The sequence below is a fragment of the Poecilia mexicana genome, unplaced genomic scaffold (genome assembly GCF_051168715.1).
Source record: "Poecilia mexicana isolate PSO_F unplaced genomic scaffold, ASM5116871v1 scaffold_6, whole genome shotgun sequence".
In the NCBI taxonomy this organism is placed as follows: domain Eukaryota; kingdom Metazoa; phylum Chordata; class Actinopteri; order Cyprinodontiformes; family Poeciliidae; genus Poecilia; species Poecilia mexicana.
This window is the reverse complement of record NW_028263375.1, coordinates 15,761,724-15,774,169: the sequence shown is the minus strand read 5'-3', so window position 1 is coordinate 15,774,169 and position 12,446 is coordinate 15,761,724. Positions and strand designations below refer to the sequence as shown.

Sequence of the window (12,446 nt, the reverse complement as noted above, 5' to 3'; positions counted from 1 at the left end):
ACTCAATATGTACCGCCAGTGCTTCACGCAGTACGTAAAAAACATTGGCTGCGTGAAGCTGGAACTATGCTGACATCCAACGAGGAAGGCGGGCCGAGATGGAAGAAACTCAAACCTTCTTGTCATTTTTTACGAAGAGAAAACAGGCAGTATGTAGTGTTAGACAAAGGCAGAACTAGAATAGATAAAATGTTTTATCAAATCCCATTGCAAGCGTTAGAAGTGACAATGGAAGGCACTTGTTTTTATCTGCACTGACTGATGAAGAAAAAAAATAAAAAACCGCAGTTTAACCAGGTAAGCAAGCACAATGATTGTGTACGCAATGGCATGTCTTTTTTTTTTTTTTAAAGAGGCTTTCTTACATTCACCCACTCCTACATTCACCAACTCCAAAAAAAAAAAAAAAAAAAAAAAAATATCTCAAATAGCTATGTCATTGTTGTAGGTTAAACAAGAACTTGTCTTTATTAGTTAGACATAGACATAGGGACCTGAGTGAAGTTGCCCTCCTCCCCCACCTTCTTCAAATCAGACAAAATTGGTGTCAAATGTTTGTGCTACGTTTGTGCAGCAAAAATTTTAGTTTGTGCCGCTATCATTTTAAAGATATAAAGAAATGTTTCTAGAGGTCATCAAAGGTCAACCAGCCCCCCCACCTTCTTCAAATCAGACAAAATGGGTGTCAATCAACTGAGCTACGTTTGTGCTGATTTGATACTGGTACAAACAAGAAATTTTGCTGCACAAACGTTTGACACCAATTTTGTTTGATTTTGTAAAAGTCTGGCTGACCTTTACACTTTTATTAATATCTTCAAAGCCAAAGCAGCACAAACAAAAAAATTTGCTGCACAAACCAGCACAAACATAGCCGAATTGACTGACACCCAAGGCAGTCATAGCTATAAATAAGCCAGTTTGCAAAGCATGTTCCTTCCACTAGCCTTCCAAACAACCTTTGCTAGCACATACTCCATTTCCAATCCTGATCTCCACTCGCAGAGGTTCAGGTCCAACCTCAATGACCAAAGCTTCAACAGAAGTGCCAATGTATCTGCACTGGACAAACAGCCTAGAAAGAAAAAAATAAAATTCAATGTGTAAGCTGAATGAAAATTTTCATTTGTGAAGGTAAGCCAGTTATTTTCAAATAGTGGATTTTGCAATTACCAAATTCTTGAATTTTTGCCAACATGTGGTTGGCTTTTGGTCCAAGATTTGGCTTATCATTTAAATAAAAATATATTAAATGTCATACTTGTATTGACTGTCCCTGGTAATAGCGCCATAAGGTCCAACAGTAACTTCATATGAAGAGGACATTCCATTCTCAGACTATAACACCCCGTTCATCCTGCAGCAAAATGGCAAGATAAAAAAACATGAAATGACATCAGACAATATAGGGCTTTTCAGGACCCTTAAAGATGCTTTACATGAAAAACACTTGCACACTCTGACATGCACATATTGCACATTGAAGAGCGGCATGAGCTCCAAAAATTGCCGTCATGACAGTGCCAAAGGCAGTCACTGGGAATTGGTAAACGGCCAAAGCTGAGGTTGTACCAACAGGAGCACAATTTGGACCACCTCCAAAGAAACTGAACGACTCCAAGTCAATGTTGGGTAGAGTGGCATCTCTAGCCACAACTATGATGAATTGACCATCCTTGGTGCACTAAAGAGTCACTGCAAAATAAATAAATAAAATAGTTTGAATTTGTCACAACAGAGTATCTTTTCAACATTTAGTTTGAAAGAAAGAGAAAAGCACTTAACAGATTGTCATAATAGCACATGCGTTCTTTGAAACCTGAGGTACCGGAGGCCTCTGAGACTGCTGGGGTTGCTGAGGCTGCTGAGGTCTGGGCTGTGGCTTCAGAGGAAAGTTCTCAGGTTTCCCCTGAGCTGCAGCAAGGTACCCATGGATGGTAACGGCCAAAAGACAGCAGTAAATCAGCTTCATTGCAATGGACTCAGAGTGATGTGCAAATAATACAAGTGGCTGTGGAAATTATGGCAAGTCTGCGCATGAATTGCATGATTTCTGGGGAGCGAGAACCGAAACCAATAGAAGGAGCTGCATCTGTGTAAAGTTGAATGTCGTCGGGGTGAGTGAGAAAGTCGTAAAAGAAAAAAAATGCCTTTCCAAGATCAAAGAAAAATAATGCCAGAGACGCATTTCCATCTTGCAGGAACGATCGAGGACGAGAGAACCGTGAAGAAAAGAGGGGTGGAGGGATGTATGAACATGGGGAATTTGAGAAGTCTGCGAGGACAGAGATGAAATAGCGGTAGATAGGAGCTGATAAAGATCTACTAAAGAGGGTGCAGCCAATGGTGGTAATACGACCTGGCTCCCACGAGAGGGAGCTGTCGGTTGTCGAGGAGGTTTCGCTGCCGTCACCGGAAGTGACGAGAGGAAGTAGACGCTGAGGAAAAAAAAGCTGGAAGCCCGGGGTGTTCGGATGACGGTGATGCTGTTTGTTGAGGACCTGAGGATGTAAGCAATTGGAAAAGTCTTAATTTATTGTTTGTTTGTTGAAAGGAAAGTCAAGGAGCGTTGGAGGCGAGCGACAGTCCAGGATTTCAGAAGTTGGCGTGTTGAACGAAGCTGAAGTTATGTTGAGAGGTCTTGAGAGGACCGCTGAGATATAGACGGGTTTACGTTCTGAGGCTGAGAGGATCGGGAATGGCATTGAGGTCCGGGAGAACGAGTTTGACGAATACCACCACGACGCAGTCCGCGACCGCGGGGTTGAGATGGTATTGAAGGAGAGGGATGAACCTTGGTCGGACGAAGAACTGCTGGAGATGAAGAGTGAAACTGGCTTTGAGGATCGAAGATCACGGAGCGCAAGCCTTTGGAGCTCGACGCTTGCCTCGAAACGTCAGAAGAGGAGGTTTTTGCAGCAAATGGAGAGTTGAAGAAGTCGTCCGAGTCGGAGGGGGTTGAGCTGAAGTATTAGGGCATCTTCCATGGTGAGTAGATTCTTGATGAACCAATTTTTTACGAGTCTGAAGTGACGAACGTAACGTTAATGAAACGAAACAGACAGATGAATAGGCGAGCAGGGTACAAATAGGCAAATAAGCTACTTGGGAAATTAGAGGTGTGGTTTGGGGCGTGGCCCTGTTCCTGAACCTAAGTTAACACATTCTCTCTCTCTTTCTTCTCATATATATATATATATATATATATATATATATATATATATATATATATATATATATATATATATATATATTTTTTTTTTTTTTTTTATTTATTAAGAGACCACTGCACTGAACCCCATTTTGGCATGTTGTCAGTACTTCATAGAATACAAAAAACAAACAAACAAAAAAAAAACAATGTTAATTTTATTCAAACATATACCTATAAAAAGTAAAATCAGAGAATTTATCATTTTAAGTGGTCTCTTTAATTTTTTCCAGAGACACAGACAGGCAGGCAGACAGATAGATAGGAGTGTCTGTGTGTGTGTGTGTGTAGGTGTGTGCGCGCGTGTGTGTGAGAGAGAGAAAGACACATACTGTTGTGTTACAATAGTTGGTAATATGATGAATTAGTTTGTTCCTAAAATCGATTATTTGTAACTGGCCTTACTTGTTTTTATTGTTCTTAATTATTATTTTAATAATAAAGACACAGAACAATAAATATCACAATACATAGGTAAAGAAAAATGTCAGCTCTTGTTATTTTCTCTACTATTTCCCTAATGCCAGTTTTGTTTTCTCAGTCATTTTTTTTTTTTTTACGAAACCAAAGCCTTACGATAGCTCCTGTACTTGGCAGGTGGAAGCGACACTCTTTCACACTGATCATGATTTGGGGGTTATTGATTCCCTTTAACAAAATTTGACTTGGCAATGCACTTTGATCTGTTTGCTCTGGGCAGGAATACCTAACGCTGGGTCACTCTGACTTTTTCTGACCTGTTTTTAATTTCAGTTTGCCAGTGTTTTTATGTGTTGTTTAACCCAAGACAATGTGCTTCATAAAAATAATAATGAACTTGTGCTCAGTGTATTTATTTTATTGCCTAATCTACTGTCAGTTTCAGGGGCTGTCGTAATTTTTGAGTTAGAGCCGGCATAATTTAAGTGGTCAAGATCCATCTCTGTAGCTAAGAAGAGGCAGGTACATGTGATGGGGCAGGCTAGGAGGCGGGATTGTAATACAAGTAAACAGACTCGCTCTATTATAAAAGCAGGTGCACAATTCCACATTCTCTAAAGCATCTGGTGAGCTCCTCAGATTACTTGTTGTGAAGCCATGATCGTGAAATTAATTGCCATTTGCGTTGTGGTGCTGGTCTCTTTTGGCAGCTTCTGTGATGCAACACCTGGTATACCATCACCTCCCAAACAACCACTTCAGCAATCCCACCAGCATTTGCAGACATTTGAGAAAGAGCTCACCTGGAAATACCCTGATGATCCCCAGCCTGACCCCAAGCCAAATGTGCAGTTTGAGCTGAGATATCCAGCAACGGTTCCTGCTGCAACCGTTGCTGTTGACTGCAGAGAAGCCGTAGCTCACGTGGAGGCCAAGATGGACCTGTTTGGCATCGGACAGCCCATCAATCCAAGCGACCTCGTCTTGGGTAACTGTCCACATACTGGAGAAGACCCTGTCGCTCAAGTGCTGATTTATGAAGTCGAACTGCATAAATGTGGAAGCCAGCTAACTGTAAGAAACAGATTTTTTTTCTGGGAAAAAAACAAAACAAAAACTAACATAGATGTTTATTAGAATTTTGTAAGATATGATTATGTTTGATCGCTAATTGTTTAAATGTATGTCTTTTCTAGATGACAGATGATGCCCTGGTCTACACCTACTTTCTCAACTATAGCCCTTCAAATTTGGGTATTACTCCAATTGTAAGAACCACCCAAACTCCTGTGATTGTGGAATGTCACTACCCAAGGTGAGTAGAGCAAAGTCAAAGAGTTTGGTGACTCTAGATGTAACATACAACCTCTAAAGAAAACTCAGAACTTACTAAAGGCTTAATCCCCATTATAATTTTTGATGCAAAGGGCACATTGGTCTGAGAATAATAGTTGAATTCTACATTTTAATTAAATTATTTTCCCCTTCAGAAAGCACAATGTGAGCAGTCTTCCTCTTGAACCCGTGTGGGTCCCTTTCTCTGCAGTTAAGATGGCTGAGGAGTTCCTGTATTTCACTATGAAACTTATGACTGGTGAGCTTGACAAAAATTAACAACTATTTTAGCTGTGCAAATTACAAAGCCAAATACAAAGATAATTGTATGTATAAAATTGGAGAAATTGTAGCACTTGTTGATGTGAGGTCACAGCATCTAAAAGAAGAACCATCCCTTCCTTAAAAATTGAACTGTTAGCCACTAGTTTCCATAAATGCCATCTGCAGAACAAATGCACATCGATTTGGCTGGTTTCTGCTGCCAAATGTCTACTAAGTTGTTGCTAGGCTACACTGCATGACTTCAAATGCATTTAAGTTGATCACAGATTGTGTTCTGATAAATCTGTGATATCCGAGAACAAATCTATTTCAGTTGATTTAAAAAAAAAAAAAAAACTATCATTGCTAATCTTTGCACAGATGACTGGCTTAACGAAAGGCCAAGCTACCAGTATTTCCTTGGAGACCTGATCCGTATAGAGGTCACCGTCAAGCAGTACTTCCATGTACCCCTGCGTGTTTACGTGGACAGATGCGTGGCTACCCTCTCACCTGATGCAACTTCCAGCCCCTATTATGCTTTCCTTGATAACTTTGGGTAAAGTATTACTTACAGTTATGAGAACTTGTTCACAAGAGCAGTAAAGGTAAATGTAACACAGAAAACAAATTTGCTACATTTCATTTGCTTTATTTTGCATGAGTGCAGGTGTTTGATTGATGCCAGGATCACAGTCTGTGACTCAAGGTTCATGGCTCGCACTGAAGAGAATAAACTTCAGTTCCAGTTGGAGGCCTTCAGGTTCCAGAATCCCGATAGTGGATTGGTATGCATCACTCAGACCAAGACAAATTATATATTTTTATATTGTACCATATATTATGAACCCTGGTCCTCCTTTGCTTTAACAGATCTACATTACCTGCCACTTGAAGGCAACAACTACTGCCCATCCCATAGACGGCCAACACAGAGCTTGTTCCTACATTGGCGGGTGAGTATGCTTGCACACTTAAATGGACTAAATATAGTAATATAGTGTTTTTCTATTCCTTTTGACCACTCTTACCACTTTGCACTAGAGTAAATTTGCTCATTTGCACTCACCAATGCTCACACATTCATTCACAAGCACATTCGGCATCTTAGTGTTAAGTGCCTTCCCCAGAGGCACATCAGAGGAAGAAGCTGGAATCAAACCTTCAACTTTTCAATTGCAAGTCAATTACTCTTTCCACTCATCTGCAGTCGCTGACATTTCTGTCCCCAGATGGAGAGAGGCTAGTGGAGTTGATCCAGCTTGTGCTTCTTGTGAGTCTGGTGATGTGATATCGTATACCGCTCCAGGAGTTACATTCGGTAACCCCCTCGTCATTACCAGTGATGGTGGAGGAGGACAACAAACTCCTCAAGTCCCTTATAATCTCCCATTTTCAAGGAAAGCTCGTGATGTGACCCAACCTGAACGTATGTGCTTTAGAACACTTTTTCTGAATGACATGATCTTGTCTAAACAGACATTACATTAACAGATCAACCATGATTTCTGCATACCTAATGGATTTTTTTTTTTCGTTCAGTTTTGGAATGGGAAGGCAATGTCACTCTGGGTCCCATCCCCATCATGGAGAAGAAACTCTGACAAGCAGAAGTGTCGCATGATTTGCCTCTGTAGCTGTGAACACCAAAATAAACAGTATCATTGGTTCATATCTGTCTATGACAGCTGTTCTTGAACGTGTAACAACATCAGTCTCTTAAATCAACCTAAAATTTCAACAACTTACTAAAAAAAATACGTAATTTAAGTTAACTTCTATGTAATGCCATTGAGTCCAATTGGGTCCATGTGTGTTTTATTTTTTATTTCAATTTTGAGTTTTAGGTTCTCTCTGCTGAATGACACTCGCAAGCACAATGAATGGGTGAATAGGTATTTACTGACCTCGTGTGGCAGAAAATGTGCATTGTGAGGTTCAGCACCACTTGCAATGAACAGCAAGCAACCAAAAAGGCTTATTCAGTCAATACATTAATTGAATTAATTCAATTAATTTATTAAATTATTAATAAATACATTTATTGATAAAAAAAAATTTTATTATCACTTATTAATAAGTTAATAAATAATTCATTTGCAGCTTATTTATCTTGATTTATCTCAAAAAGCTAAATGCTTTAGTACCTTATTCTGGTTCGTATTTTGAAAACTAACATTTTTATTTCCTTTATAAAAAGTACAATAGGTTGTTCTATCTCTTTACAACTGCTTTGCTAAACACAATCTCCAGAATTTTATAAATTAGTAATATTGTAGGAACACAATGTATTGTCCTGAGGTCTACTCAAAGGTATCACAGTAAAGGCTACTAATTCACACCACTTTTCATACCTTGTAAAATAAATTAATAAAACTTATGCACCATTTGTCTTTTTCTGGCACCTAAAATATCCTGAGAGTCAAACTATGGAAAAGTTGGAGGGTTGTTATACCATTGCAAGATGCGGTATTTAGTCTTTGCAGTGTGCTACCATATTATGCTCGTGGTCGGCATTAACAGCATGTGAACGATGCTGTCTTGAGTACTCAAAAAAAATAATCTGTTGTGCTTAACACCACCGTCTCCAGACCTAATCGTCTCTTTTTTTTTAAATCAGGAAATGTCACTTTAAACGTTTGTCATGTTAAAGAAGAAGAAGAAAAAAATAATAATCTCATCTTAGATTGTTTTCTGTAGCACAGTTTGGCCTCAAAGCCTACCCTCCTTCTGGGACAGCCTGCTCACGCAGCAGCGACACTGACGTTATATCGTCTCTGCTCGTCCGCACCTCCTCCTCCTTCCTCCCCCCCCCCTCCCTCCGCCTGTCTCCGCACTGCTGCCCCTCTTGCTGCTGCTGGGTGTCACAGGCAGCATCGCGGCAGCAGACATTTGGCGAGCAAATCGAGGACTGCGGTCAAACCAGCTGCGCGCTTCATGCCTCCCGTGGACATTTCAGGGAAACACGGGAAAATCCGCGGCGTTGCACGCTGCCTCTCAGGACCCACTTTTTGTTTTTTTGTTTTTGGCTCCCCTCTGGTCCCAATTGTGCGTGGATGCTTCACTGCAGATTTGATGGTGCTGAGCAGGCTTGTCTGATTGTGAAGGCTTGCGGCCAGGCGGGCATTTGCGGGGCCGCGGAGAAAGACCCCGTCGTCCAGGTTTTCTGCGTCCCTCCTCTGCACCGTGATTGTTCATGGACTGCCGCTGCGCTCCGTGATTTTCTGCAGTCTCTCTGAGTCATTTGTAGTAGAAGATGGCGGACAGGGCTGAGATGTTTTCTCTTTCCACTTTCCATTCCCTCTCTCCGCCTGGCTGCAGGTAAGATCTTTCACCGGGAGTGACAGTAGAGTGATGATGTGACAGGGTGATAAAAGGAGGGGGGATAAAATAACGAAACACAAGACAGTGTACAAGAATGCCACTTTTATGCAAATGACTGTAGGAAAACACGCATTTCTGGATTGGTTATAGATATTTGGAATAACCTGCTGTGTATAGGCCTGCTAGTGTTTCAGCCCCCTGATGCTGCTTCCCTAGCAGCACTGAATGACTTCATGTATACTTTCTAATATTTACGGCACGTTTTATTGTCAAACCTAAAGTGTAAAACAAAGCACAGAACAAAACCTATTGCAAATGTTAGATTCTAAACTGTCGCGACAGCCACCCGTTTGCGCATCCTCTGTGTGAGGCCCACGCCCTGTTGAGTCCAACCCCAGCAAGGGCATGATGCTGAACAATGATTTACGGAAGTCACTCTGATGATGATGCTGTTTTAAATGCATCCTGCAACAAATCTACAAGGTTTTATTTGATCTTGCCTCAGCACGACAGGGAATAGGATGAGATCTGTAACTTGCAGCAGTTTCAGTGAAACAACTAAAGCGTTTTGTTTATGTTGAAAAGACACAGACCTATGCTGTCCATGTTGTTGAGCATGGGTGAGGTCGTCCTTATGTTGTCCATATCCATATCCATATCAGATTTTCTTTCTCCTCCCCCTCCCCCCCCCCACACACAAACACAACCAAAACAAATTTCTGAGCAGTACATTTTAGTTGGGCTTTAACTAGTTTACATAGTCTCATTTCTAAGGCTGTCTTGATCTGATAAGTTCATAATGGCCATAATACATACAAAATAAACAAACACAGACCTACAAACGCAACTATACTGTAAAATCCAATTTGTTTTCTTTTCTCTTTATACTTAAAAACAATATGGAAACTCATTGCGTCAGAACACATATTAAAATGTTGCTTTTACTATGTAAATGACAAAATAATAGGTGGTGGGCCTGGAAGCTGCACTGCTCTGAAAAGGCCAGAGTACATGTCAAAGTAAGGTCCGTCTTGAATCACTGCACAGATGAAGCTTTGAGGTCTACTTTTTCACCTTAAACATCTTAGGACTGATTTTAGTTACAAATTAAAACAGTGTTTCAGAAAGTGAAAACTTTCTTCACCTTCTCCATCTTCTGCTGCTGGTGTCAGAATGAATTGTGGCAAGCTGGCTGATCCACACTGTCACATAATACCTTTTCACATTACTTCAAAATAACCTAATCCAATTTTAAAACTTTTGACCTCAAAAGACCCTCAACTTATTTAAACTAAGAGTTTCTTATATCTATGTGAAATTATTTATTCTATTGAAGTCAACCTTTTAACTTCACAATACATTCAAATGTTTACAGGACTTATTTGAGTGCTAGCAAAAGCTTGAACATCTCGTGAAATTTGTGTAACAATGCAAATTATTTTGATAGATCAAGTGTTAGCTTAGCTACTGCCTTCCTGTGCAATTCCACTTGATCAAAATCTTGCTTCACAGACAGTCTGGACTTTCTCCTATTTACTTGGATTCCCACGGTAGAATTTCTTCCAGGGCAATCAGCGAACAGGAGAAGTTGTGAATGATCACGTTAATTTTCTGCGCTGTTTTAGAATTGTAGTCTGTTTTAGCAACAGCAGTGGAGGAAGTGAACGTAGCCATTCAGTCCGTTTTGGCCACGCTTCCAAATATTGATTAAACATTAACAGCCGCCTCGTTTGGACTGGCACTTCTCTCTTCGCAGTAGAGGATGGTTGTTTACAGCGCAGGCAATTTCCAGTCAGCTCCATAGCATCGAGTTGCCGCATTACAAACGTCACGGACAAACGTTAGCGATTGGGTAACATTTAAAACTTCCACACCTCCAAGAAAAATAGTTTCTTAATAGCCGAGATCCCAGAGCCTCTGTACGAAGGAAACAGCGTGGAACAGGGGGCTGTTTTTTTTTTTTTTTTTTTTTTTCTACCAGGCTAATCAAGTGTAGATCTTTTCAAAATTTTGAAAATTTAACCATAAGAATGCATTTGAAGTTAAGGTTTATCCATATTTATGTGAAACAGTGTGGAGTAAACATTTTGTTTTATGAATCGCAAAATGTACACTTTAATAAATCTGAAATCCATGTAGAACAATCCAGGTCATGATTTCTTTGGATTAGAAACAATAAAAGATAGTCCATAATTCCTTTTAAAAACCCTTAAATATAGATCTAAATAAGAAATTTTGACTGATTCATTAGTCTCCAGTGATATATCTCAGCTTCATTGCACTGGAGGTGTGTACTTAAGACTTGGATGGCTTAATCATTGAGACAAGAATGAGTTCTTGTGCTGCCAACTGATAGGATGGCACCCTGGGTGGTGTGCCATATCTCTAATTTAGAAAATTTCCACTGTTCATATGCTGCAATATGGGTTGCAGAGACTCCATTGCAGAAATGGCTGCACATAATAGTAAATTAGGGGAAAGAGTATGATTGTACATATTTGTCAGGATAGGAGAGTCACTGATACATAAACTGCCTCAGGATCTCATCGACCATCCCTGCTCCCATATGGCCCATGGGTCTACAGAAACAATCACATTAGCCAGTCATTCCTGCTGGGTTTTCAATCCAGGTCATGTACTCATGTGGGATTAGCTCAGTCTCAAAGATGGATCATGTAAAATCAATGTGACTGATTTTTTTTCACTGACCTTAAAGTTCAAATCAAATTGTTGGGATCAATATTTTAGATTTGCAGCTTTGGCAGGAAGCCAGAGCAAGAAGTGTATCACATAGCTAAAGTATCAAAAAGTTCTTGTATACTTTGGACCTGTGCGTTCTGCATGTGACAGAATCCAGATACATGTAAAGGTTTTCTCATTTAATTCTCAGAGTAACATATGCCAAGATTTTAAAAAGTTACAAAATCAAAACTGCTACACGATACCTTCATTAAGGTTTAAAGGCACCTTAAGCCTTATTATTTCTAAGGTTTAAAGTGCTTTTGCTGAGATGCCAGAGAGAGGTTTTTTCTCGCTGCCTACCAATCCCCTTCCACTACCTTTTGCCTTGCACTGCTTGTCAGCTGGCTGAAAGAAAGTTGTTATATTTGCTTACAACAAAGACAAGTTTAACTATTTGGATATATGCCATGTTGTGAAAAACGCACAGTCTTGGAGTGGTAACTAAACTGGCACCTTTATTTGCACGACCTTGCAAATATATCAGTGCATATACTATATTAATATCGCATATGACTTTTTGACATGGATATACAGATTTCAAATGTCACAAATATACATTTTGCATGCCAATAAGATATACTCCTGGAGGATGAATTGTGTGTTACCTCTGCAGTCGCTCACACATGACCCAGATGATAGCGCTCAACTTCCTGAAGCTCACAAAGAGAAAAGGAAACACGAGGAAACTAGGAATTTATCACAGCTGAATGAGTGACAGTCATTGCAATATTTAGCAAGGACATTGTCATTAGATTGTTTTCTAATAATGTGCAGCCCAGCTGTCACCCGTCAGTCCAAGGCAGTGCTGTTGTAAAACTGCAATTGGCAAGTCTATGTAGCAAAATCAAAATAAGAAAAATGAAACCGTTTTATCTGAGCCCAAGGTCACAATTTCACGAAAATCTCAAACTGGCCCAGGACTTTTCATATGTATTTATTCAGCCGATCGGATTCCCAATCTGTCAAATTTTATTTTAGCGTTTGTTTTCCTGTTTTCATCAGAGGTGTTGGTGGTGTGGTAATCTGCCTTACATAACCCTGACTCTGTTCCCAGTCGGCAACATAATCCTTTAAAGGGGCCATCAATTTTCTGAGCCGCAGAAATTTATAACAAACGGTAATTCCTTCTGCACTGAGGGAAACCTCTTTG

General features: G+C 40.1%; 2 protein-coding genes and 1 pseudogene across 4 annotated transcripts in view; 2 read left to right on the top strand and 1 right to left on the bottom strand.

Moving 5' to 3' along the window:
- Positions 1-439: 439 nt before the first annotated feature.
- On the bottom strand, positions 440-1,999 carry LOC106905995 (zona pellucida sperm-binding protein 4-like; annotated as a pseudogene).
- Positions 2,000-2,452: 453 nt separating this feature from the next.
- LOC106906067 (zona pellucida sperm-binding protein 3-like) lies at positions 2,453-6,902 on the top strand. 2 transcript variants are annotated; one of them, XM_088006311.1, is made up of 9 exons: positions 2,453-2,988; positions 4,342-4,705; positions 4,828-4,946; positions 5,122-5,225; positions 5,612-5,789; positions 5,901-6,018; positions 6,104-6,186; positions 6,463-6,659; positions 6,773-6,902. In XM_088006311.1, the coding sequence occupies exons 2-9, from the start codon at positions 4,568-4,570 to the stop codon at positions 6,832-6,834; spliced, it is 999 nt and encodes a 332-aa protein (XP_087862437.1). In that variant the 5' UTR covers positions 2,453-2,988; positions 4,342-4,567; the 3' UTR covers positions 6,835-6,902. The 2 variants fall into 2 exon arrangements, with proteins under 2 accessions (XP_087862437.1, XP_014826642.2); XM_014971156.2 differs by lacking the exon at positions 2,453-2,988 and having other exon boundaries at positions 4,258-4,705.
- Positions 6,903-8,073: 1,171 nt separating this feature from the next.
- The window catches only part of mapk8ip2 (mitogen-activated protein kinase 8 interacting protein 2), a 30,789-nt gene continuing 26,416 nt past the window's right edge, over positions 8,074-12,446 (top strand). For both annotated transcript variants that reach the window (XM_014971173.2, XM_088006310.1), the window contains exon 1: positions 8,074-8,551. In XM_014971173.2, coding sequence (XP_014826659.2) covers positions 8,487-8,551 — 65 coding nt within the window. In that variant the 5' untranslated portion in view covers positions 8,074-8,486. The remainder of the gene's footprint in view (positions 8,552-12,446) is intronic.

What these genes read in the sequence shown, in the direction of transcription:
- LOC106906067 (XM_014971156.2), top strand. Translation starts at nt 4,289, where the DNA reads ATGATCGTGAAATTAATTGCCATTTGCGTTGTGGTGCTGGTCTCTTTT. An exon ending in GTGGAATGTCACTACCCAAG is followed by an intron (nt 4,947 to 5,121) that starts GTGAGTAGAGCA and finishes TTTCCCCTTCAG; the next exon opens with AAAGCACAATGTGAGCAGTC. An exon ending in AGAATCCCGATAGTGGATTG is followed by an intron (nt 6,019 to 6,103) that starts GTATGCATCACT and finishes TTGCTTTAACAG; the next exon opens with ATCTACATTACCTGCCACTT.